Source organism: Schistocerca americana, chromosome 3, assembly GCF_021461395.2.
Source record: "Schistocerca americana isolate TAMUIC-IGC-003095 chromosome 3, iqSchAmer2.1, whole genome shotgun sequence".
Taxonomy (NCBI): Eukaryota; Metazoa; Arthropoda; class Insecta; order Orthoptera; family Acrididae; genus Schistocerca; species Schistocerca americana.
In genome coordinates this window covers 758290055-758315211 of record NC_060121.1, presented here as the reverse complement: position 1 = coordinate 758315211, position 25157 = coordinate 758290055, and the positions used below count along the sequence as shown (strand labels likewise).

The following is a 25157-nucleotide window of genomic DNA, read 5'->3' as shown; positions in this document are numbered from 1 at the left end:
TGGTGATTCAGGTGATTCAGAGTGTAACTTGTTTGATTTACATCAGCATATTCAAGCAACAGGACCTTGGAACTGCTGACTAGTGACAATCAAAACAGTTGCCCATTCTAGTCATTTATATATAGTTCATCAGAGGGGTCTAGACACCTTTTTGTAATGTGAATTACTAATCATATCTAGTGGTGTTAGATATTGAAATAACAAGAAATAAGTACAGTTGGAAGATTTGGAACTTCCTGGGCAAGTAAATCATCAACCATAGTAGTTGCAGTCGGCTATTTGACACCCACTACTTATATGAAAGTCTCTTTATGACTTGTTCATGCAGTATGGTGTTCAGTTGTGCACATTCATGTTGCCTGTTGTTTCCATCATTATTTCATACTATATGTACAAACCAATATGAGCTAAGACCTAAGTTACTTTTCTTGTGTTTGATACACATACACAGATACATATTCTCTCACTCCAGAACTATGTTATGACCTACAGTGTACACACCGTGCACTTGCACATGCCTTGTGGACTCATATTCAATGGTTTGAATAGACTAGGGTTAAAATGTGGTAATTTCAAATTTAAAAAAATGTTAAAATGAAATCTGGTGGTCAGGGAGGTAGGTACATAACGTGGGCTGCAGTTGAAGCAGGTATGGCTTGTGCTACAGGGTGTCATGAGACTTCAGCACAGCTGGGCTAGCGAAGAGAACAAAATGTTAGGGACAGGTCATATGGACAGTAGAAGGGGTGAGGGGGAGACAGACATGTAGGGAGATACAGACAATAGAACAGAAGCCAGTGATGAAGGACAAGTGACATGACTTAATAGGACGGAAAGGGTGCCATGTGATGATACAAATGAGATAATGGAAAGTCACATATGGAATATAAAATATGAAAGGAGTAAAGGTAACAACTCACTGTGTAACTGAGATGTCGAGTCGTTAATAAGCACAGAAACAAGACAAAAAATGATGAAACATCTTGAATTTCCAGATGGTTGTCATGTTGGGATACGGTTGTCATGTTGGGATACCATGACGTTTTGATGAAAGACAAACTTAACATTTTCTGATAAAGTGTTGAGATATTTCAGATGTTTCTTTAGTTATAGTTTTAGTTAGTTCCTTTTCCATAGATCGGATTCACAATACTAATTATCTCTTATATGCCCCCTCCACAAGGCAGTGGGCACCTCAGGAGCTTGTGCATCCATTGGGCAGTGTGGGGGATGAAATGATAGGCTCGGAGTGGGCTGGAAGCTGCATTCGAATCTCTTGTGTGGGCATTCTACACCAAACACAGTTGATAACCTTCAATCCTGTTGACAAGATTCTTGTGGAATCTTATTTTTTACAGAATATTTTAGTGGGTTTTTCAAGTAGCTGCTGGCTTAATTCTGCAACCGGGAGTTCTTAAAATTGAATGTATATGCTTCGTTTCGGCTGTTCTCTTCCATTGCTGATTCTCTGCAAGACCCAGATGTACACACCTAATGTCTTCCTTGCAACACTTAGAGATCCACAGCACATTACCAAATATTTCAGTGAGCGCATTCCTTTAGGATGTGAAATACCCCTGATTTGTGAAGCTTCAGTTGGTCCTTTGGAGAGCCAAGAATATTTTCAGTAGTGGTCGGAAGATATTTTGCTGTAGCATTTTCCAAGCAGCTTCTTGATCTTGGCTGAGAGTAACCCCATTTAGGGAAGGAAAGCAAGTCTCTCATTTCTCATAGATAATGTGTGTCATATGTAGCATGTAGTTTATCACTCTATGTATGCCTCAGTACTGAATGGTTGTTTGCTCGTTACAGGAAAATACATTTCCATAGACAGACTCACACACACACACACACACACACACACACACACACACACCTGTGCCGCTACACCGTGCCAACAAGACACAAAATTTGGGGATCGGGGATTGCAGTTCGTTAGGTAGATGAGTGGGGTGGTTGTTGCACGTGGTGGTGTTAGAGATAGAAAGAGATGGGAAGCCAGAGGAAGGACTGGGCATTAGTAGCTATCCGCTCAGAGGGAGGCAGCAGGTGTACTGGATAGGAGTGTGGTAGGGAGGCTTAGCAGGTCCACAAACAACATGTGTGATACGTGGGTACAGGAACTGGTAGGGTGTGACATACTATGAAGATGATTTGGAGGCATGGATTGGAAGGGGGTGACAGGACAGCGGAGGAGGAGAAAACTTGCTGAGGATGTGAGCACAGTGAGTTAGTAGAGAATGAGGCCTGACAGGAGGATGCGTTGCAAGGATAAATCCAGTATATGTAGTTCAGAAAAGCTGACTCTGGAATGAAAGATCCAGATGACATGCATTGTAAAGCAGCCTTTGAACTTGAGCATTTTGTGCTCAGCAGCATGTTGTGCTACAGGGCATGTTTTGTTCTTGGCTACAGATTAGCAGTAGCCATTCATTCTGGTGAACAGCTGGTTGGTCATCATGCCAACATAAAAAGCTTTGCTGTGATTGCAGCATAATAGGTGAATGGCATGGACTGCTTTCACAGGTGACCCTGCCTCTGACTGGATAGGACTGGAGCTGGACGTTCTGGGTGGGTGGATTGGACAGGCCTTGCAGCAGGGTCTCCATGGGTGTAAGATCCCAGTGGTAAGTGGGTAGGAGTGGAAGTGGCATAGAGATAGACCAGAATGTTGTGTAGGTTGGATAGGCAATAGAGGGCAGGGAACATCTTGGGTAGGATCTCTCTCATTTCCAGACATGATGCTAGATAATCAAAGTCTTGACAAAATGTATGGTTCAGTTGTTCCAGTCCAGGGTGACATTGGGCTCCTTTGTAGCCGGTTCTTGGTGGGAATTAGGTACTTGACAGACATGGCATGGGAAATCTGTTTGCAGATTAGGTGAAATCTGTTTGCAGACTAGGTTTGCAAGTTAGCACCTGTTTGTAAGAGTCCTCGTGAGACATTCAGCATACGGGGCAAGGGAGCTCTTGTCACAGGAGATACACCATCCATCAGTGGCCAGGCTGTACAGAAGTGATTTTTTGGTGTGGAAGGGATGAAAACTATCAAAATACAGGTACTGTTGATGATCAGTTAGTTTAACATGGACTGAGGTGTGGATGGATCCATGCGAGAGGTGCAGGTCAGCATCCATTAAGGTGGCACATTGGGCCGAAAAGGACCAGGTGAACTGGATGTGAGAGAAGTTTGCAGGTTGTGGAAGGATGAGGATATGGTGTTCCTGCTTCTCACCTCTTTCTCCCTTTTCCCATGACACCTGCCACGTGCCCCACATATAGCTTACACACTGTAGGGATGCCTGTATGCTTGCACAGGTGTGTGTGTGTGTGTGTGTGTGTGTGTGTGCGTGTGTGTGTGCGCGCGCGCGCACATGTGGGTGGGTAGGTGTTTGCATGTGTTTACTGTAGTCTCTTCAAATGATTTCTTCTGAAATCTAGCAAGTTTTCATTGTCTTTTGCATGTGCCAGTCGAAGACTTCATGCTCCTTCTGTTTGGTGAGTGGTCTCCTTTACTCATAAATTATTTACGTTCTCCCAGAATTCCTTTTACTATATTGATATTCAAGAAGGAGAAACATCAGTTATCTTTTAGTTACGGTATGAATGTAATGTTTGTATGGATTTTGTGTACATGCTCTAGAAACTCATTCAGTGCCTGTTTGCCATGCTCTCGTGCCATGAACATATCATCGACATAGCGGAAAAAGTGCATAGGTTTTAGGTGGATACTTTGAAGTAACATCGCCTTAAACTGTTCCGTGTAAAGATTTTCAATCCCAGGGCCAGTGGGGACCCAATGGCCACTCTGCAGCAATGTTTTTCATAAATGTCACAGTTACACTTCAAATAGGTGGAGGTGGTGGGTTCACATTCCAAGAGTTTTGCTGTTTGTGGCTCAGAATGATGAGCCAGGGAATTCGAAGAGGTGCTTGTATGAAGAGCAATAGAACATCACACCTCTTTCCCTCTTTACTCACGTGCCCTTAAATATTGTTATGAAATTGGCAGAGTTCTTCACATTATGATGGCAGTGTTACCAAAGAGGCTTTAGATGTGTTGCTGAGTATTTGGTCAGTTTATGGCTTAGTGAATATTGTCTGCAAAGAATCCCCTTCTTTGTGAATACGTAAAGCTATGGTGTAGCTGATGTTCTAAGGTATAGTCATCCCTTTGCCAGATCTGAGTTATTCAGGAAAGCAATTGTTTTACTGCTAATCATCATTGAAAGCCTCCTATTCGAGCTACAAAACTTGAAGGAGATGTTCCATCAAAACGTATACAGTGCATCCCTGATCAGAACAGCATAAAGGGAAAGGGAAGATACAACAAACAGGACGAATGTGGAAACAAGAGACTTGGCTTTCTTCACTGTGAGGGGCCACAGTCTGTCGACATCACAAGGCTGGTTGAAAAATCCATCCTGTGACAGGGTCTATATGCCCCGGGAAATCCGGGAAAAAGCCGTGAATTTTTTCAAGTGTGAAAAATCCAGGAAAAACCCAGGAACTTATTTAGAATTCCAGGAATTTTTCATCATTTCAGTTTCTAGTTAAATTTTTGTAATTTTGACTGGTAAGAACTAGTACTCCAATAAAGAATTTTCCTTTGACCTGCTACTGCAGAATAATATTGCCACAAGAAAACATAAGTGAGAGAACAACATCAAAGTAAAACTTTCGTTGCAAAGAAAATGTGCCATTTACAACAAACACACTGCACACACAAGTGTTTGATGGCGGCAAAAGGTGTCAAAGGCCTTAGGACAAAGATTATGCAATACTTTGTAACAACAACTGATTTCAATGAGCATGACATCACAACTGTTTACATTTCTAACAGGTCACGGGAAAATATTGCAATTGGCGGATTGAGAAGCATTACTTTCAAAGTAAATTTCCTTTTAAGCAAGATGAATCTTAACTGTGGAGAGAGTCTCTCTCTCATTCAAAACTTAACATTTTGACAACCAACTTCTTGGAAAAAGTTTGAGCCCAAAAGACCTATTGTTCATACCATTATTGAAAACTTAGCAGCGTATTTGTGTTTGATATATCTTAAAGGGTAACACACTAAAAATCAAGCTTCAGGGTTAGTTATGCAGTGACAGTGGCAAATAGTATAATTATCCTTTAAAAAAAAAAAAAAAAAAACTACGACCTGAATTCTTGAGCAATTTCGCATGTAAATTGGCTTCTCAATGGAAAAGTCAAAGTGCTCACCAGAACATTTATTCAACCAGGTAACCACAGAATGTTCAGTACATAGCAGTGAACTTTTAAATTGTGTTTGTCAGAAATATTTGTCTGCTGGAATTTAAACTGTGTTCTTAGGATCCTCCCTAACCACACCCTCAGAAAAAAACAGCAAAAAAATTTTGATGACCAGTGTTATAAGTGGAAGCTTAGCTTTTCATGTGAATATGTATTAATTTCAACAATTCATTTTTCCAGTTTGTGTGTTTGCACCACTTAACAGAGATGCTGCTATTTGCTGACGACATCACGTTCTATGTTCTGAATATCTGTGGTTATTGGCTGGCAAGTCATGTAATATGAATTATGATTGGCTTGTCATTGGTGGAATTCATATTTATAATTTCAAAATATAAAAATATGCTGTGTTCTTGTTTGTTGGCCCTCATAAAAGATCTTTCCAAAATGCATTGTTTTTTACTGGGTTTCGTTTTCTAAGTGCTGGGAAGTTTTACTTATACAATACCCTTACCATTAAAAGGATTTGTTAGTTTTATAGCTCTGAAGGAAGGCATATTGTTGTTTGACAAGGAAAAAGTGTATTTTCATCAAGGAAAAAGTGTATTTTCACCTGGGGGGAAAAACTAATTTTTTTAACTGAGAAATCCAGAAAAATCGGTGATCCCCCCCTCCCCTCCCCCCTCCACCACTTGTACACCCTGTGTGACCATCACCAAAGACAAAGGATATTATTCGCTCTGGGAAGAACCCACTGCAACTTCATGAAATTAAGTCTGTCTTATTGCAAGAACAGTTCATGGTTTTTATTTGCCACTGGTCACATTTCAAGTTCCTTGCATAAATAAGTTTGTACAGTTTCACCAACTTGCAACTAAAATGCCCGCTTTCAATGTCACCTAGGCCTCAGGACTGCTACCGAGCAGTCTGCCTTGAAAACCTACATTTCAACAAATAATGTAGACACAAATATATACTGTCATTGTTCTGTTCTCTTCTTGTTTGTGCCTGTATAATGTCAGACACCATGCCACATCATCATTACGAAACTGACATTTAATATTGGTAGGTGTAGTTGATCTACTTTATGTGCCAATGATATAAAGCGACCTATGTGAATGTGGCCACTAAAAAAATCTGTCAAATATAGCACTGTGTCTCAAAATGCTTTGAGGAACGCGTTTTGTGACTATGTCGGGGACACACAGAAAACTTGGAAGTGGCAGAGAGTAGCCTGAATGAAGTACATAAATTTGATTTTGATAAATCATGAATGTTGTGCCAAGCCAGCTGCAGTTGAGAAAGCTTAATAAAGGAACATACAGAAATAAGAATCGGTGAGAATCTTGATAGTGGACGTGGAATAGAATGCCACATAACAGCTATACGGCAAGAGGATGCCCAGCAGTGGATGAAGCATGAGGCAGATCAATTTTGAGTGCAGTCTCTGGCTCACCGTAACCACATCATTAACTCCCCCCCTCACCCCCCCCCCCCCCCCCACACACACACACACACACACACACACACACACACACCAACTTGTCCACTTGCATCTTAAGTCCCTGTGCACATAGGGAGGTGGACGGTGTGGCTGTCATAAGCATATAAATATAGGTATGTCTATAGTATCTCAACATTTCACCAGAAGATGGGAAGAATATTGCAGAAGAATGTCGAAACATTGCATTTCCCCAGCAGTGCCACCAGGCTGGAAACAAAGTTTTTCATAGTAGTATATGCTGGAAAAGCCTGCATTCAAACAAGACTGAAACTTTTCTAAGCATTCAGACAACATTCTCAGTTTTAATAGAAAACATGATTAGTTAGGCTGATGTTAAATTCATTATATTAGCCTTTTTTTGTTTTTATCTTTGTAGGGTACAAAACTAAGTCTGTCTTATTGCAAGAACAGTTCAAGGTGTTAATTTGCCACTCTTCTTATTTCAAGTTCCTTGCGTAAATAAGTTTGTACTTTCATATTTGCTTTTCTGCCAAATTTCTTTTGATATTTATCATTGCTAATTATTAGTCCCCTATGGCTTGTTCACCATCACATTATTGTAACATCTTCGCCACCTCCTCTTTATGTCACCAGCCGTCTATTATGAATAAGCTTAATAGATTTATATCATTGGGATAATTTGACCACCTACCTAATCCTTATATTAGAACAGGTATGCTCTCTTTCTGTACATAACACATGATCTTCTAATAATGTGTTCACTTCTGCTAGGATCTTAAGTAGGTCAATCATTACAATTTTTTTAACTTAAATAGGGCACAGTCAATGCAATTTTGCTACTTTTGCATGTTTGATACTGCTTCTGATTTCTCTTGAAATGTGTGCTTATTACTTTTTTAGGTGTAGGATCGTCTGGTAACTGTGCCACTTCATCTCGGTGTTCTGAATTTTCCTTCCAAGTGGTAATTAATACACAGCACACCAAATAGGTTTAAGGAGAACAAAATCTGTCTTGTATTTGATTGTAACCAGAAATAATTTTATGAGAATAGACCGTTGCTCAAAACACAGTACAATATAGAGCTCCAGTAATGTTAGGGTTCGTGGCATTTGTGAAGGAAGGTCTCAGAGGCTTTCTTTTATAATTGTCCATTGTTGTTATTTGCGTCCTTGCAGGAGTCTGTGCCATGTGGAAGTGTCTGTGCCGAACTGACATCCTGTTACAACTGCACTCAGGAAGAATGCATTTGGTGTCAGAATGAGGGAAGATGTGTTGATAAAAATGCCTACAGTGTGTCTTTTCCATATGGCCAATGCCGTGAGTGGACAACACAGCAGAGTCGCTGTCGCTCACCAGTTGCTGGTATGTATTACTCAATAATGAATTAGTTTTGTCTTTCGTCATATTTACAATAATGATAGAAGCTGAAGAAATGAATTAAAATTTGTGCCACAGTCAGGACTTGAACATGGGTCTTCTCCTTCTTAAAAGAAGCTGATTGTAGTTTGAGTTTTACACCCTTTAAGGAAACTGTGCCAGAATGAGAGTTATTGTACAAAAAGGTCCTTGAAGCTATTATTTACTCCTTTTGTGTCCTTAAAAGATATAATTCCCATGGTGTTTACATTACAAATGACCAAATGGCTTTTTCAGCTTATAGCACACAAAAACAGTAGTGTTATTTTTGGAAACTTTATCAGTCGGATGTTTTATCAGTTGTTTCTGCTTCCAAGTGTTCATTAAAGGCCATCTTCATATTTTTCAGCTCCTCCATGTCCTGTTCATTATTATTATTATTATTATATATTTTGTTCCATAGATTCATAGTGAGGAGATGCAGAAAATTCCATTAAGCAAGACTATATGAAACATAGTTACATAACAAGATATGCTTGTGTTCTTTCCACAGATCCGAAGTGGATTTCTTACAGTTGAGGAATAAATCAAAAAGTGTTTTTACCTCTTCATTGAAAATATGTTTCAGCGTATGGTGCATAAGCAAAGCTGCCCGCTTTTACGGTTTAGCCCCAAAAATTTACAGAAATTGTGTAATCACCCGACTTTTGTACAATTGATTGTTTGCGTGGGTCAGAGGCAAGTCTACGATAGTCGATAACTTATTCTTTTATATGATTGGTGCTTTTAACCATTGGAACTGAATTTAAAGCCGGGATAACAGTTCTTCCATGTGAATCTTACATGTCAACAGGCTCTGCTCTGCCAAATTCTTTGTTCCACTCTGTTTGCTTATTGTGATTTAACCCATATTCTTTGACCACGTGTGGACTAGTTACATTTGTGTGTGTGTGTGTGTGTGTGTGTTTGCGTTTTATACCCTGTGCATACTCTTTTTTCCACGACATTTGCGTCATGTTCATTTAGTGGTTTAAGACTTTGTGTGCTTTGACATGTTTCAGTGAAGTGTTTGATTGCCTTGAGTGTTTATAATTCAGTGACCCAGGTTCCTTTTGATGTTTCAGTACATATCGAAACATTCGTCCTCGGGCATTTTCATACACTATATTCCTATTGTAGGATTCATGAATAAATCCAACAAGAAACAGTACTTCTGGACATCTAAAGGATCATATTCTGTTCATTTTCCATGCGTACTACAATCAGGAAAGGGAGAAAAATTTGTGTTTTGCATGGTATGTGGGTGCAATATTAATGTTGCAAATGGTGGAAGAATGATTTCAGTGATCATGTGAAGTGCAGTAAACACGTAAGTTACATTAACTTTGAAGCAAGGTAACAAGAAAATCTAACACCTTTTTTGCTAAGTCTGGAAACGTTGACAGTGACGTAATTAGGGCAGAGTGTCTGTTTATTTTCTTTTTTGTGGAACACAATGTGTCCTTAGAGTCAGAGTGATCTTGCTGATGCTTTATTTAAAATGATGTTTCCCACAGCAGAAGTTGCAAAGAAATTTAGCTGTGGTCACATGAAAATATCATGCTTTGAAAATAAATGGCAAAAAATACATCATCTGAAGTTGTTAAGTGCCTTCAGAATGGACCATTTTCTTCGACAGCGGATTGAAGCAATGGTATGAATGCAACGTTGTATCCTGTTGTTGCCACATTTTATGATATTCTGCAGGAAAAAGTAGTAAGCACTATGCTGCTCATACCAACGTTAGATGGGGACTCAGCAGGGCAAACACCATATGTAATGTGATGTTATCACAACTGAATTCTCATAACATACCATTTGAAAACCGTGTGGCTTTCTGCTCCAACATGCTTCTATTATGACAGCACACAAAAATAAGGTTTCAGTATATCTGAAGCAAGTCTAAACAGGTATTGCCATCAACTGTTGCATTTGCCGTGTGATTAATCTAGCAGCTGGGAAAGGTGCTGGAAGATTACCACTTCAAGCGAATGAGATCCTTGTTAATATATTTTGTTTCTGAGAGAAGAGTGTCAGAAGAAAGAAAAGAAAAAAAAAGCCTTCAGAAATTTCAGAACATGCACAACAAAGAGGCAAAGGAAGTGAAGCATGTATGTACTAGGTGGTTATCTTTAGCCAGATGTTTGGACAGTAGACCACTGGACCAGTGGGATCCGTTTCTTTCTTACTTTCTTTCTTTCTTCAAAGAGGAAGTAATATTACGTATCCAAAACATTTCCACAAGCTTGACATCTTTCAGAATACCTAGACTTGGAAAAACTAGGCTGATTCCCTCGCATCTATCTGTAGCAACAAACGAAGGGCTGTGTGGACTGGAAACCAGCCCCACAACACCCTCACTGGTCACTTCTGCTGCAGTAGAAGTTAGATGGCCACACTTTCCAGACATTAGGCATGCCAATCCGTCACACAAGTAGTCTCTTGTTCTGCTCTGACAAGGCAACATCCCCAACCGTGCTCTCAGAAGCTTGCCCGCACAACAGCATGTGACCTGCATCACTATCAGCCACATTTTTGCTGGGGTACGTGTGGATTGCAGAACTCTTATCCCGCACTCATCACCATTGTCTTGTCTCAGTCCATTTAATGAGAGGAGTGCTGCTACACTTTTTCCAAGCTGCCTTCCCGAGTTGTGTCTTCTCAAGGCAGTTATACTGACTACACACTACAGGAGCACAGAGCATGATGCCAGATGCCCGATTTTTTCCCCCTGGTATCAGCAATTGGACTACTGCAGGCAGTGCATCGCACACCAGGACTACCAGGCCGATATATCAGTAACCTGTCCCTGGCCATTTTGGCTCTCCTTTGCCGCCAGGCGTTCCATTGAACTGGTTTTTTCCCATGTCACCAAACGACGCCAAGCAAAGGGTGTAAGGCACCCATGGTCCATCTCAATTAAGAGATATTGGCCTGTTTTGAATGTTACTGTAGTCATTAGCTTTTGGATTAATACGTTAGCACCAGCCCGCACAGGTCTTCCAGTACGCCCCTTCATGTACTGCTGTTCTCTTAACTAGCACTTTCTGTAGGCATGTGCGCCCCTTAGGAGTATAGAAGGGAACATAATTCGGTCCTTGGATCAAAGATTATCAGAAGAAGAGAATTCTTGATTTTCTACTATAAGTGCCTCTGAAAGAATAGCGTATTCTTCCAAATGTGACAAAGCCACCCTAAAAAGTAAGACTTCTGCTACAACACATGAGAAAAATTGTTTATGGTCTTGTTCTCAAACTTGAACAAGGCCTTTTGCACTTGCTTCATGTGACTATTCCTGTATTTGACAAATTGAATGTTGCCCTTCCTACCTCTTCCCCACAAGTTCACTTTTTCTTAGAACTTCTAATGGATTTGCTAAAGCAGTTGTTCACGAAGTTTGTTAATTCCAAAATTGTCAAAAGCTCCTCATTGCTTGATGTTGAGTACAACTTGATTCAGAATCAAAGAAGTGATGATAAGTGTAACAATATTATGAAAAGGAAAGTTGCTACTCACCATGTAGTGGAGATGGCGAGTTGTAGGTAGGCACAACAAAAAAAACTTTCACAAATAAGCTTTCGACCAAAAATAGACGGCATGCACACACGCACGCAGGCAAGTGTGCCTATCCCCCCCCCCCCCCCCTCCCCATACACACACACACACACACACACACACACACACGACTGCAGTCCCTGGCAGCTGAAGCCACCAGAGACTGCAGTGGTGTATATATGTGTGTGATTGGATGGCTGGATGCGGAATTGAACCATCGTCCTCCTGAATGCGATTCCAGTGTGCTAACCATTGTGCCACCTCGCTCGGTACCGTCTTTTTGTTTCGCCTATCTGCAACTAAGTGTCTATGCTATTTGGTGAGCAGCAACTTTCCTTCAATATTGTTACATTTCACCCTGGATTTTCAAGACATGATGATGAGTTAGTTATTGGCATTCAGACTTCGAACATAGTGAATATCTCCAGGATACAGTTAAATCCCTTTTCTTTTCATCAGTGAGAAACTACTTTTGTACTGACTACACATCAACAAGTTTCCACACAAGGATGATGTGTTAAAGCATGCTCAAGTTGCTAGATTAGACAAAATTGAAGACACACAAAACAATACTGTGTAAGTAGCAAAATAAGAATTTTACACGAGAGACAAAAAACTGTCTAAAATGCCTAATACATTTCACAGTGGCACTAAATTTGCATCGTAGTGCTAGAAGGAAATATTGGATCAAAAAAAAACTTGTAACAAAAAAAAATACGCTTTAGAAAGTTTAATTACACCACATACGTGGGATTGTCTCAGTATTTATGCCTTGATCTGTTACTTACGTGGTATTTGTTTGTCAGTCTCCCGGCATGATGTGACACATTGACGTTGGTATTTGGTGCTGAGAAAGCTAGTAAGAACATGTTTTGTAGCATTAATTATTTTTTATTGAAAGATTTCATAGAAACATTTTAAATAAACATACTGTTTTCATAGTTCCGATAATGTCTGCACATTTCTTCAAGAAAAATCCTAAATGTCACTCAAAGCAGCAACAGAGAATTACACTGCACTGATACTCATCACACAGTTACCTCCGCAATAATTTTCATTCATAAGGAATGTTGTCATAATAACTGTGACAATCTTTAGGAAGAACAGATTTAAGTTGTTGTAAATGATCCCATTTGGATTTCTTGATTTTCAGTCTTTCCTTGTATAGTTTCGGGAAGCAGATATCTCCAAGTTTTTCCTCAGATACCTTGGTAATTCTTGCCACACCTCGTTGAAAGAGCACTTGTAGTAAATAATACCATTTGGGCGGTACTGTAACACCCTCAGATCGGTAACTGTAGGCTCATTTTTTTACAGCTCTTCTAGGCCAAATTGAGTCGTACAGCCACAAACTTTTCTCTGCATGGTTGATGAAAAAGGAATAATCTAGGTAATGGACTTCGTATGGCTGTGGCTTTTTTTCTCGTTTTTTCAGATATCATAGCATATTGGCTAGGAATTGTAACTTCACATCCTTTAAGCTTGCACTCAATGGAACTGTGAGCTGAGTCCATTCGATCTGAGTATGGCCTTTCTCCAAAAATTTTTGTGTAATGAGTACTCCAGTATCAATTGCTAATCTTAAAAGAGCATTTGATAATATCACATTTCTGTTCTGATATGTGCAGCCATCAGAATACAGAATGGCTTGAATGGAATTTTCCTTAATTGTTCTGGATAGGGTGTACATTATGCATGAGGCAAAACATGATGCATTTAGTATTAAGAAAACAGTCTTAAACACATTTTTTTATTTATTTAATGCCGACCGGTTTCAGCCCATTGCAGGGGGCATCTTCAGGGCGACATACTGTGAAATTGCAATATGTATCGTAGACAAAACTAATGACAACCATCTTATAAGAGTGGATTACGTAAATATAATGTTTTATCCGCTGGTCGACTGCTGGTGATGTCACGCCTACCAAAGTGTGGCGGGAGACTGTAAAGAATTTACATTATGCCTGGGTTTATATAGCAAGCTATGAGCACGCGAGCGTAAGCAACACCTCCAGCGGTGACCAATGGTAGACGTCTAGGCTTAAGAATTGAAGTATAAATACAAATTGATCTCCATAAGTATTCTAGTTACATGACATCTAACTATAACCTTAAGACATTTACTTTAGGTTTTACATAGCTTTATCATAATCCTATGTGGCATGTAGCGTAATGGTGCCCAAATGATGATAGCCATACTACAAACCAGGAATGGACATAAGTGATACTTTCTCTCAGCATAATATTTAGTTTGACAACTACATAACTACTTACAAAATATTTTCTTTTATGCAACTAACAGCAATACGACAACAGACATCCATTAAAATAAAAATTAATACATCGTCACTCACTAAATAATGTTTATACAATCAAATATAAAGGCAAAATGTTCATATTTTTGGGTGGACGCCTCTATACACAGTGTAGGCTGCCAATATATTCTGCACTATGACGATGGTTTCCCTCTGAAGTGTGGTATCGATCCTATCGTTGCCTAGGCGACAGACAGCAGTGTGGCAAAGGGGGCAGCCATATTGTGCCGCTGCCATGACAAAAGCATCCATAGGGCCTGGACTAGGCAACAGATAACATCGTAGCAGAGAGGACAGCCAAGTTGGGCCTCTACCATGGCAATGGCATCCATAATGCCTGGACTACAGGGCTCTGTATATACGATTACAGATAGGCACACTTAAACTTGTTACATTATTAAATAATCAATATAGGATATGCTTATTTAAGCATAAAGTAAATAGATTACAGACAGGAAATTGTTTCCTTTCCCCCATAGTATATTACGAATGAAGATAAGGTAACTTACTAACATTCTTTTATAAGTTTGACATTGAAAAGTTTTTTCACATACTTTTTTATGTTTATTTATATAACAGTATTTGTAAAATGAACATGGTTTCTTCAAACTGTAAACTAAACACAAATTGTATTTATACTTCAATTTTTAAGCCTAGACGTCTACCATTGGTCACCACTGGAGGCGTTGCTTATGCTCGCGTGCTCATAGCTTGCTATATAAACCCAGGCATAAGGTAAATTCTTTACAGTCTCCTGCCACACGTTGGTAGACGTGACGCCACCAGTAGTGAACCAGTGGGTAAAACATTATATTTACGTAATCCACTCTTATAAGATGGTTGTCATTAGTTTTGTCTAAGATATATTTTGTAATTTTACAGTATGTTCGCCCTGAAGACGGCCCCTGTGATGGGCTGGAACTGGTCGGCACTAAATAAATTAAAAAACGCGATTAAGACTGTTTTCTTAATGCTAAGTTAATTTTATATCAATCGCTGTTACTCGACAACCATGTTGTCCAAACATCAAAACGTGACGCAACCAAATCACCTTGCGTTTCATCGAACCAGTAACATACTGCATCATGACTTTCTAAATTATACATTGTAAAGTTATGAACAGCCAACTTTGTTTTATAATAAACTGCACTTGCACTTAAAAAAGGAGCTACTTTCACGGCCTGTAAGTCCATGGTGTACATTTAGCAGAGCTTCTGCTGGGCTTCTTTCTTGTCAGCATCTTTTTGCATCCTTGCCTGCTCTTTCCATTCTGTGTGTTGCTTCCATACATCTTCACTCAAGTTACCAAGCCTGTAACTACAACACAAGTTGCACTGGTCTTTCTTGGGGGAAAATAAGCTAATATTACTATTTTCTAAAATCAAGTTAAAGTTAGCCCGACTTAATGGTGAAACCTTCGCCGCATGATATTTTTCCACATAGAGTCCATACAGCTGTTGTTTGGATTGTAGAATAGGCTCAAGGTACAACTTTGAGGAGGATTTCCTGCAGTAATGCGATGGAAGTTTCTGAAGAGAGAACAGGAATTCTTTCATGAAGGTTCTCTCATCTTTCTTCTTTGTCTGTTTGATTCGAGGTCATGACGATTCTGTATCAGGACTCATCCCATGTGTGGAATTATCCAGCCAATATTGGACAGTCCATTCTTTAATCCCAAGAGTATTGAGAAACGTCTTTTGCATACTTTATGTTTCTCCAGCTCATTTTTCAAATGATAAATGAGCGTCTCTTTTCTCCTGGATTCACCAGTGTTATTCCCTGGACGTTTGGTTGGAATTACGTCCGCAAGGTTGATAACGTAAACCTTCCTCTTGTCCCTTGACATCATTTCCCAAAGTGTGTTAAATTTTTCTTTGATCTGACAAGTGCAGTTCTCTTTGTTATAGGTGTTTCCGTCACGCAAAGCTGAAAATGCATTACTGTACTGTGTCATGCATTGTTTGTCGCATTCTGAAAATGAGGGTTTACGGCCTGTCGCGGCTCGCGGCATGGCTTGCTTTTGTGCGCGCTACCGCCGCTTACAAAAAAAAAAAAAAAAAAAAAAAAAAAAAAAAAAAAAAAAAAAAAAAAAGGAATCGTCTCATTAGCGAAACAATGGCATGAGACTGCTATTCGTTGCTACTTACACTGGTGCTTTCTTTGAGAATGATCAACAAGAATCAAATAATAAACTGCGTATGATAGATGTTCTGAACGAGAATTTAGCGAAAATTTTTTCCGTTTGAAAATCTTTGCAGACGCCTCTTTAGTACATTACATTGTGCACAGAAATTAGTCATCTTAGATTTAAAATTCTAGTCAATTGCCGTGCTTCATTTCTGACTGTATCACTATTAGGCATAAGAATAATACGAATATAAACATGACATGGTATGTATATTCTTCCGCGTCTGCTGTTGTCTCACTCTAGTTTCGTAGTTTATTAGGCGGACAAGATTTAAATGAGGTAGCAGCAAACACGAAAGAATACATGGCAAAATGTTTATATTCGTATTATTCTTATGGTGAAGAGAATACTGAATGTTTTTCACAATTCATAAAAGTTCCTATTAGCAACCATTTCTTCTCACAGTTAGGAAAAAATTCAGAAAGCAGAGTTGGCCATATTGACAAATATCCCAAACAGTCTTGCCAGTCGGATTTTCGTAGTACATTGAAATGCTGCTACGTTCGAAGAGGAACAATACGGAATTTGTATTTACTTCATTGGATAATGTATGAAAATGCAGTGGTCGAAACTCGGGGCGGAGAAAAAAAAGCTCGTCTTCCACCTTTTTATTATTTATTTACTGACGCAGAGGTTTTGGCGCCAGTTTTTGTCTTTGTGCCTGCGAAGCATGCCTGCGTAGCGCTACATATATTCGACGACAGAAGTTAGTTGTGGCGGCACCTACCAACATTTTTCAGAACTTCCCCTCACTTTGCACTCGATTCTAAGCCGCAGGCGGTTTTTTGGATTACAAAAACCGGAAAAAAGTGCGGCTTAGATTCGACTAAATACGGTATTTTCGTGCCTGTCTTGGAGTATCATGAGTGTTTTTACCAATTCGATTTCTTTTGTATCCAATATACGCCTGTCCATGCATTCTCAGAATTTTATTGGTATTTTTCTTCCCATCTTAACGACTTCCCTTTCTGTCACTACTTATGTCACCATAAAATTCTTGGCCTTCACTGTCAGCATCATTATTGCTCCCGTGATCTTCCGATAATTTATCCAGAGTGCTTGGCAAACAATGAGCACCATCGCATACTAATGAGTGTGAATTACTGTCATCTCTAGTGGAAACTGTGACTGTGGTTTCAGTTTGAGCATTGTTGGATACAGCCACTGAAGTTTCTAGGCAGAAAAATATTTGAAAATTAAAGCAGACAAAGATGAAGCTCAAATTCATGTATTTATGAGAACGACGGCATCAGTAATACTATCAACAAGAATCCCAAGAAAATTTACCTGCATCATTAGATGTTGCAGGAACAGTAACCGAGAACCACATATACGAAATTAATTCTTCTTCAGTAAATGTAACTTCAGCGCCACAGCTTTTCTTGCCTGTTGTTTGTTCTGCATTTATGGGAGATCCTACAAGAAAGTGGACAGTCTAGAAATCTTTGGCAGAAATGAATAAAGCACAGAACAAGCAAAATGGGGGCATTCTGATTTATATCACAATAACACATTTGCGGTGCTACTAACATTCAAAGGTGAATAATAAAACAATTTTCTTACTGCTGTCAGTCACTCTCAGGAATGATTCTCCGCTTTCATAAGCTGGTTTCAGCTGAGGAACAATTTCTTCTTCAGTAAAAAGATCGTCATCTATATCACTGTCCATTATCACGAATGAAGCTACAAGCATGGGACCACTTTCGAGCACTGTTAAATATGTAATAAGGCAACGTGCTGTGGCTGCGCACGCTTTTGTATTTACGCGGTATTGTTTACAGTATCCCTAGATTGTAGATGCACGGTATTTAATTCTCTACAGTTCCCCGGTATTGCCATCTATTTATTTGTTGTGTCACATACGCGATATTGTTTTAGATAATTTTTTCATGATAAATAATTAAAAATTTGGCATTATGGTGTTAAGAGCAGATGCGCATATAGTCAACAACATCATCTGACTGAAAAACAAAACATTGGCAATTTGTCAGTTAAGTGGTATTGTTTCTTCGACGTTATGGTAAGTGTAACAATATTATGAAAAGGAAAGTTGCTACTCACCATATAGCGGAGATGGTGAGTTGCAGGTAGGCACAACAAAAAAGGCTGTCACAAATAAGCCTTCGGTCAAAAATAGATGGCATGCGCACACACACACACACACACACACACACACACACAACTACAGTCGTGTGTGTGTGTGTGTGTGTGTGTGTGTGTGTGTGTTTGTCGTTTATTTTTGACAAAGGCTTTGTTAGCCGAAAGCTTATTTGTGACAGTCTTTTTGGGGTTTGGTTGGGTTGTTTGGGGGAGGAGACTCGGACAACGAGGTCATTGGTCTCATCAGATTAGGGAAGGATGGGGAAGGAAGTCAGCCATGCCCTTTCAAAGGAACCATCCCGGCATTTGCCTGGAGCTATTTAGGGAAATCAGGATGGCCAGACGCGGGATTGAACTATCGTACTCCCGAATGCAAGTCCAATGTGCTAACCACTGCGCCACCTCGCAGTAGCAAGTGGTGAGTAGCGACTTTCCTTTTCATAATATGCTACATTCCACCCTGGATTTTCCATATGTGATGATGAGTTGGTTATTGGAATTCAGACTTCAAACATAGTGAATATCTCCAGGATTCAGGTAAATCCCTTTTCTTTTGATCAATGAGAAACTGCTTTCGTACTGACTACACATCAACAAGTTTCCACTCAAGGATGATGTATTAAAGCATGTTCAAGTTGATAGATTAGACAAAGTTGAAGTTATGCAGTTTTCTTCCATTCATTTTTTCTTGGAAAAGTTTTCTGGCATTTTATCCAAGGTAGGGAATGAAACTACAGATGGGGTGGTGAATGAGCTTCAGAGGCACCTAACAGCTTTTCAGGTAGATGACACTTTGGCTGCAAGTCAAGATGCTGAAAGTTATTCCAGTTGGGCACAAATATCAGGAATTCGTGGAGCCGATGGACTTCTTAAATAACCAAATTTCTAGAGTAATGTTTTCTATTCTCAGCATACCTCATAGCAATACAGAGTGTGAACATATTTTCAACCTTGTGAAGAAAAATACAACAGATTTCAGATCATCCATGTCCAGTGAATCTCTGGAGTCTATTTCTGTTTTGAAGACCAGGAGTTCTGGTTCCTGTTATGACAAAATACCTTCTCAAGACTTTTTGCAAGAAGCTAGAAAGACCACAACTATGACTTTTAGGTCGAACTGGAATGTGATTTGCAGTTTGTATTATATAATTTATTCCCTGTGTTACGGTAAGCAACTTTTACTGTGTAGAGCCTTTTTCAGTTATTGCTTATGTGCTTAATTTGCCAAGGACGTCCTGCTACATACACTTCAAACCAATATTCTTCATGCCTGCTGCTGTTTAATGAGGATCTCTTCTTGATTATAACATTCATCTACAAATCATTTGCCTATGATGTAAGTAGATGTGATTTCATTGAAATATCCTGTTTAAAGCGTGAGTTATTGTATTTTGTAGCCCAGAAGTATTATTGTTTTTGTAAAGCCAGATAATGTGGGAAATCATTAGATTTTTTGTTGCACGTTAGTTTTACTGATAGCTCTTTTGAAAAGTTGGCAGGTATGCACAAGATAATTCTTAGGCTATTACAGCCATACATCCTCAAACAGGAAGCGGTTCACAATATTTATTTACACTGATCACATTATTGCACTAAAGATGCGCAGAAGTAAGATTTTATGTACAATTAATTTTGTGTGATATTACTGTATTTATAATACACTCATGCTCATACATTAAGGACAATTGCAGAATGTGGTGCCACACAACGTGGCACTACACAAAACTGGTGCTAATAGCATAGACACATATGGAACACACAGGACACAGATCTGTAAGTCCACGGTATTGGTGATAAGTTGAGAAAACTGTCTCGAAACACATGTGCTACAAAATGCCACTGTTTCCTGCTCATGTACCCCAACATCAATATGGGATATGATCACCATGCACATGTACACAGACCGCACAACGGATTGGCATACTCTGGATCAGTTGGTCGAGCAGCTGCTGGTGTATAACCTCCCATTCTTGCACCAGTGCCTGTCAGAGCTCCTGAAGTGCCGTAAGGGATTGAAGACGTGCAGCAATACGTTGACCAAGAGCATCCCAGATGTGCTCGATGGGGTTTAGTTCTGGAGAACAGGCAGGCTACTCCATTCCCCTGATATCTTCTGTTTCAAGGTACTCCTCCATGATGGCAGCTCGGAGGGGCCATGCATTATCATCCATCAGGAGAAAGGTGGGACCCACTGCACCCCTGAAATGGTGGACATACTGGTGCAAAATGACGTCCCAATACATCTGACCTGTTACAGTTCCTCTGTCAAAGCCATGCAGGGGTGTATGTGCACCAATTATAATCTCACCCCACACCATCAAACCACGACTTCCATACATGTCCCTTTCAAGGACATTAAGGGGTTGGTATCTAGTTCCAGAAAACTAGGTGAGAATCACTGTTCAGGCTATATGTGAACTCATCCGTGAACATAACCTGAGACCACTGTTCCAATGACCATGTACTGTCTTCTTGACACCAGGCTTTACGGGCTCTCCTGTGACCAGGGGTCAGTGGAATACACCTTGCAGGTCTCTGGGCGAATAAACCATGTCTGTTCAGTCATCTGTAGACTGTGTGTCTTGAGATAACTGTTCCAGTGGCTGCAGTAAGGTCCTGAGCAAGACTACCTGCAGTACTCCGTGGCTGTGTGCGGGCGCTGATGGTGAGATATCGGTCTTCTTGTGGTGTTGTACACTGAGGACGTCCCGTACTGTAGTGCCTGGACATGTTTCCTGTCTGCTGGAATCACTGCCATAATCTTGAGATCACACTTTGTGGCATGCGGAGGGCCCGTGCTACGACCTGCTGTGTTTGACCAGCCTCCAGTCACCCTAGTATTCTACCCCTCATAACATCATCAATGTGTGTTCTTTGAGCCATTTTCATCACACAATCACCATTAGCACGTCCGAAAATGTCTGCACACTTACTGTCTGCACTGTACTCTGACATCACAAACACATCTCTGCTTATGTGGGCTGTTGCCAGCGCCACCGTGCAATGACCGCAAGTCAGATGCACTGCATGGCCATACCCCGAGGTGATTTAAACACACAAACCGCCCACCAGAGTGTTGTTTCACCATGTATCGGCATTATCCTTAATTTATGAGCATGAGCATATACAGGGTGTTACAAAAAGGTACGGCCAAACTTTCAGGAAACATTCCTCACACACAAAGAAATAAAATATATTATGTGGACATGTGTCCGGATATGCTTGCTTTCCATGTTACAGCTCATTTTATTACTTCTCTTCAAATCACATTAATCATGGAATGGAAACACACAGCAACAGAATGTACCAGTGTGACTTCAAACACTTTGTTACAGGAAATGTTCAAAATGTCCTCCGTTAGCGAGGATACATGCATCCACCCGCTGTCGCATGTAATCCCTGATGAGCTGATGCAGCCCTGGAGAATGGCGTATTGTATCACAGCCATCCACAATGCGAGCACGAAGAGTCTCTACATTTGGTACCGGGGTTACATAGACAAGAGCTTTCAAATGCCCCCATGAATGAAAGTCAAGAGAGTTGAGGTCAGGAGAGCGTGGAGGCCATGGAATTGGTCCGCCTGTACCAATCCATCAGTCACCGAATCTGTTGTTGAGAAGCGTACGAACACTTCGACTGAAATGTGCAGGAGCTCCATCGTGCATGAACCACATATTGTGTCATACTTGTAAAGGCACATGTTCTAGCAGTACAGGTAGAGTATCCCGTATGAAATCATGATAACGTGCTTCATTGAGCGTAGGTGGAAGAACATACTGACGAAACTAAAATCAGCTCTAACATGGAAATTAAGCGTTTCCGGACACATGTCCACATAACATATTTTCTTTATTTGTGTGTGAGGAATGTTTCCTGAAAGTTTGGCCGTACCTTTTTGTAACACCCTGTATAAATAACGGAAAAACCCAGAATGGAATAACAACGATATGAAAATGATATATTAATACTCATTAAGTAAAGGTGGCAATGGGTGACAGACAAATAAAGCTAGATATAATCCAGCTATCAGAATAAGTCGTTGATCAGACCTAGACACCAAAACTCTCATACATTCACACACATAGCCACTGCCATATCTCAGCACTAACCCCAGCTGCAACTAGTGGGCTGCCAGATGCAACATTGGTTGGCTTGCTGGAGGGGCCACAATGAGGGGAGGGGAGGCCAAGAGGCATACAGGAATGGAGGACATGTTACAGGGAGAGTTCCCATCAGCACAGTTCCGAAAAGCAGGTGTTCGAGAAAAGAATCCTTATGACAGATTGAAGCGAGGTGAAGCATGTTGTGTTGGGTGGCATGCTCAGCAAGAGGGTGCTCCAGCTGTCTCTGGAGTACAGTTTGCATGCAGACAGACAGCTTGTTATTTCTCACATCCATGTACACTGAAGTGCCAAAGAAACTGGTATAGGTATGCATTTTCAAATACAGATATACGTAAACAGGCAGAATATGGCACTGCGGTCAGCAAAGCCTATATAAAACAATATGTGTCTGGTGAAGTTGTTAGCTCAGTTATTGCTGCTACAATGCCAGGTTATCAAGATTTAAGTGAATCTGAATGTGGTGTTGTATATCGGCACACAAGCAATGGGTCACAGCATCTCCGAGGTAGCGATGAAGTGGGGATTTTCCCATACAACCATTTCAAGAGTGTACCGTGAATATCAGGAATTCAGTAAAACATCAAATCTCTGAAACCACTGTGGCCGGAAAAAGATCCTGCAGGAATGGGACCGATGATGACTGAAGAGAATCATTCACCATGACAGAAGTGCAAACTGTTGTGTCTAGACAAGACAGCCTAGACACAATGAGAGGAAGCCGAAATGCACGCTATAAGCTCAAGCAGGATGCCGTGAGGTCTGAAACAGGATACGTAATGAATGCTATAAAGAAAAGTACGCACCTGCTGGAATACTTAACTTTAATTCATCATTTGTATACATCGTTCTTGATGAGACATGCTTCATACGATAACTATCAATTGCTATGGCGCCTTGCTAGGTCGTAGCCATTGACTTAGCTGGAGGCTATTCTAACTATCTTCTCTGCAAATAAACGAGGCTTCATCAGTGTTGCAGCGCTAGCTAAGTCGTCCGTACAACTGGGACGAGTGCTAGTAAGTCTCTCGAGACCTGCCGTGTGGTGGCGCTCGGTCTGCGATCACTGACAGTGCAGACACGCGGGTCCGACATGTACTAATGGACCGCGGCCGATTTAAAGCTACCACCTAGCAAGTGTGGTGTCTGGCGGTGACACCACATTCCTCCCCCGCAAATCGGCGAACGGTCGTGTTAGAAGGCTTCCGCCCGCCGTGTTGGCGTATGCGATGAGGTGGGGAGCCTAACAACAGGCGAGGCTGTGCCACCCGCACCTGGCCATTCGGTCCGAGGGGAGCTAGGAAACGCCTGAAAACCTAGTCCAGGGTGCACGCCAACATGCGGTGTATGTGCCCGTAGAGAGACAGGAGGGGCCGAAGTGTCGACCTCCATCGCGTCGGGGTACCCGACGCGCAAAGACGCCATGGGGGCCGGAGCGGGCAAGAGGTCCATGGCGGAGGACTGCTGGTCACAGGAAGCAATCGGCGGTGCGTGACCCAGGGAGGCGCCCAGCGGCTGCAGCGACGCGTCCACTGCGGGCGGCGCCGGCGGGAGAACAGGCGGCGGCGGCGCGGCGCCATGGGGCAAAATGGAAGGCAGCGCCAGTAACACCTGGGGATGAGGCGAGCCAGTAGATGGGTCCCCAGGGCGCTGACCGGGCGGCACCGTCGCTGAAAGCAGACGGGGAGCGGTAGAACCCGTGCGACGACAGAGGCACAGCTGATTGAGATGCCGACGCACCTCACCAGAGGCCCCCAAAACCAAATACATCGCGCAGCCAGGGCAGCGAAGAATGCGCCCTGCGAGCCAAGGCCGTGAACCTCGATAGTTGCAATAGAATACAACGTCGCCTGGAGCAAAAACAGGAGTATGCCGCTGCACAGGAACCTGATGCGGCGGATGCAGCAAAGACATCAAGGTTCGATGAGGACGACCGTGGAGCAACTCAGCCGGCGAGCGACCATCTCGGGGCTGAGAGCGATACGAAGACAAAAAGAGCAACAACGCGTCCTCCCGAGAATGCGACTCTTTCAACTTCAACATCTGTGACTTGAAAGTCCGGACCAATCATTCAGCGGCACCGTTTGACTGAGGCGAAAACGGCGCGGACGTCAGATGTTGAATACCATTGGCCTTGCAGAATGACTGAAATTCTGCGGACATGAATTGTGGGCCATTGTTGGAAACAATAGTCTGTGGAAGACCTTCAATGCAAAAGATAGCGGATAATGCTTGGATGGTGGCAGATGACGTCGTGGAAGACATCCGGACAACAAAAGGGAAATTACTGAAAGAATCGACAACAACCAACCATCGAGCATTCCAAAATGGACCAGCAAAATCGATGTGTAAGCATTGCCAAGGGGAAGTGGCTTTTGGCCATGCAAAGAATTTCCGCGGCGGTGCGGATTGTTGTTCGGCACACGCCATGCAAGAAGAGCACATATTCGTAATCGCAGCATCGATTCCGAACCAAGTACAGTGCTGACGAGCAAGCGGTTTCGTTCGCACTATACCCCAATGTTCTTGGTGGAGAAGCCGTAACACAGAGGACTGTAACGAACGTGGGACCACGACCCTGGACTGATCATTATCAGAACGCAACAGCAAAACACCACGTCGAACAAAAAGTCTCTCCTTGTGTGCAAAAAATCGGCAAACCAACGGATCCTCGATCCGTGACTTTGACAAGGGCCATTGCGTAGCAACAAAACGCAAAACGGTAGCAAGGACAGGGCGGCAGCTGTGGCTGTAGCTACACAACGAAAATCAATCGGAAACGATTCGACCACGTCATCGGTTTC

General features: G+C 41.4%; 1 protein-coding gene across 1 annotated transcript in view; it reads left to right on the top strand.

Annotated features, from left to right (window-relative positions):
- LOC124606897 (attractin) overlaps positions 1-25157 on the top strand; it is a 289667-nt gene that overhangs the window by 126593 nt on the left and 137917 nt on the right. Inside the window, exon 14 of the mRNA XM_047138997.1 lies at positions 7855-8041. Within this exon, the coding sequence (XP_046994953.1) occupies positions 7855-8041 (187 nt within the window). The remainder of the gene's footprint in view (positions 1-7854; positions 8042-25157) is intronic.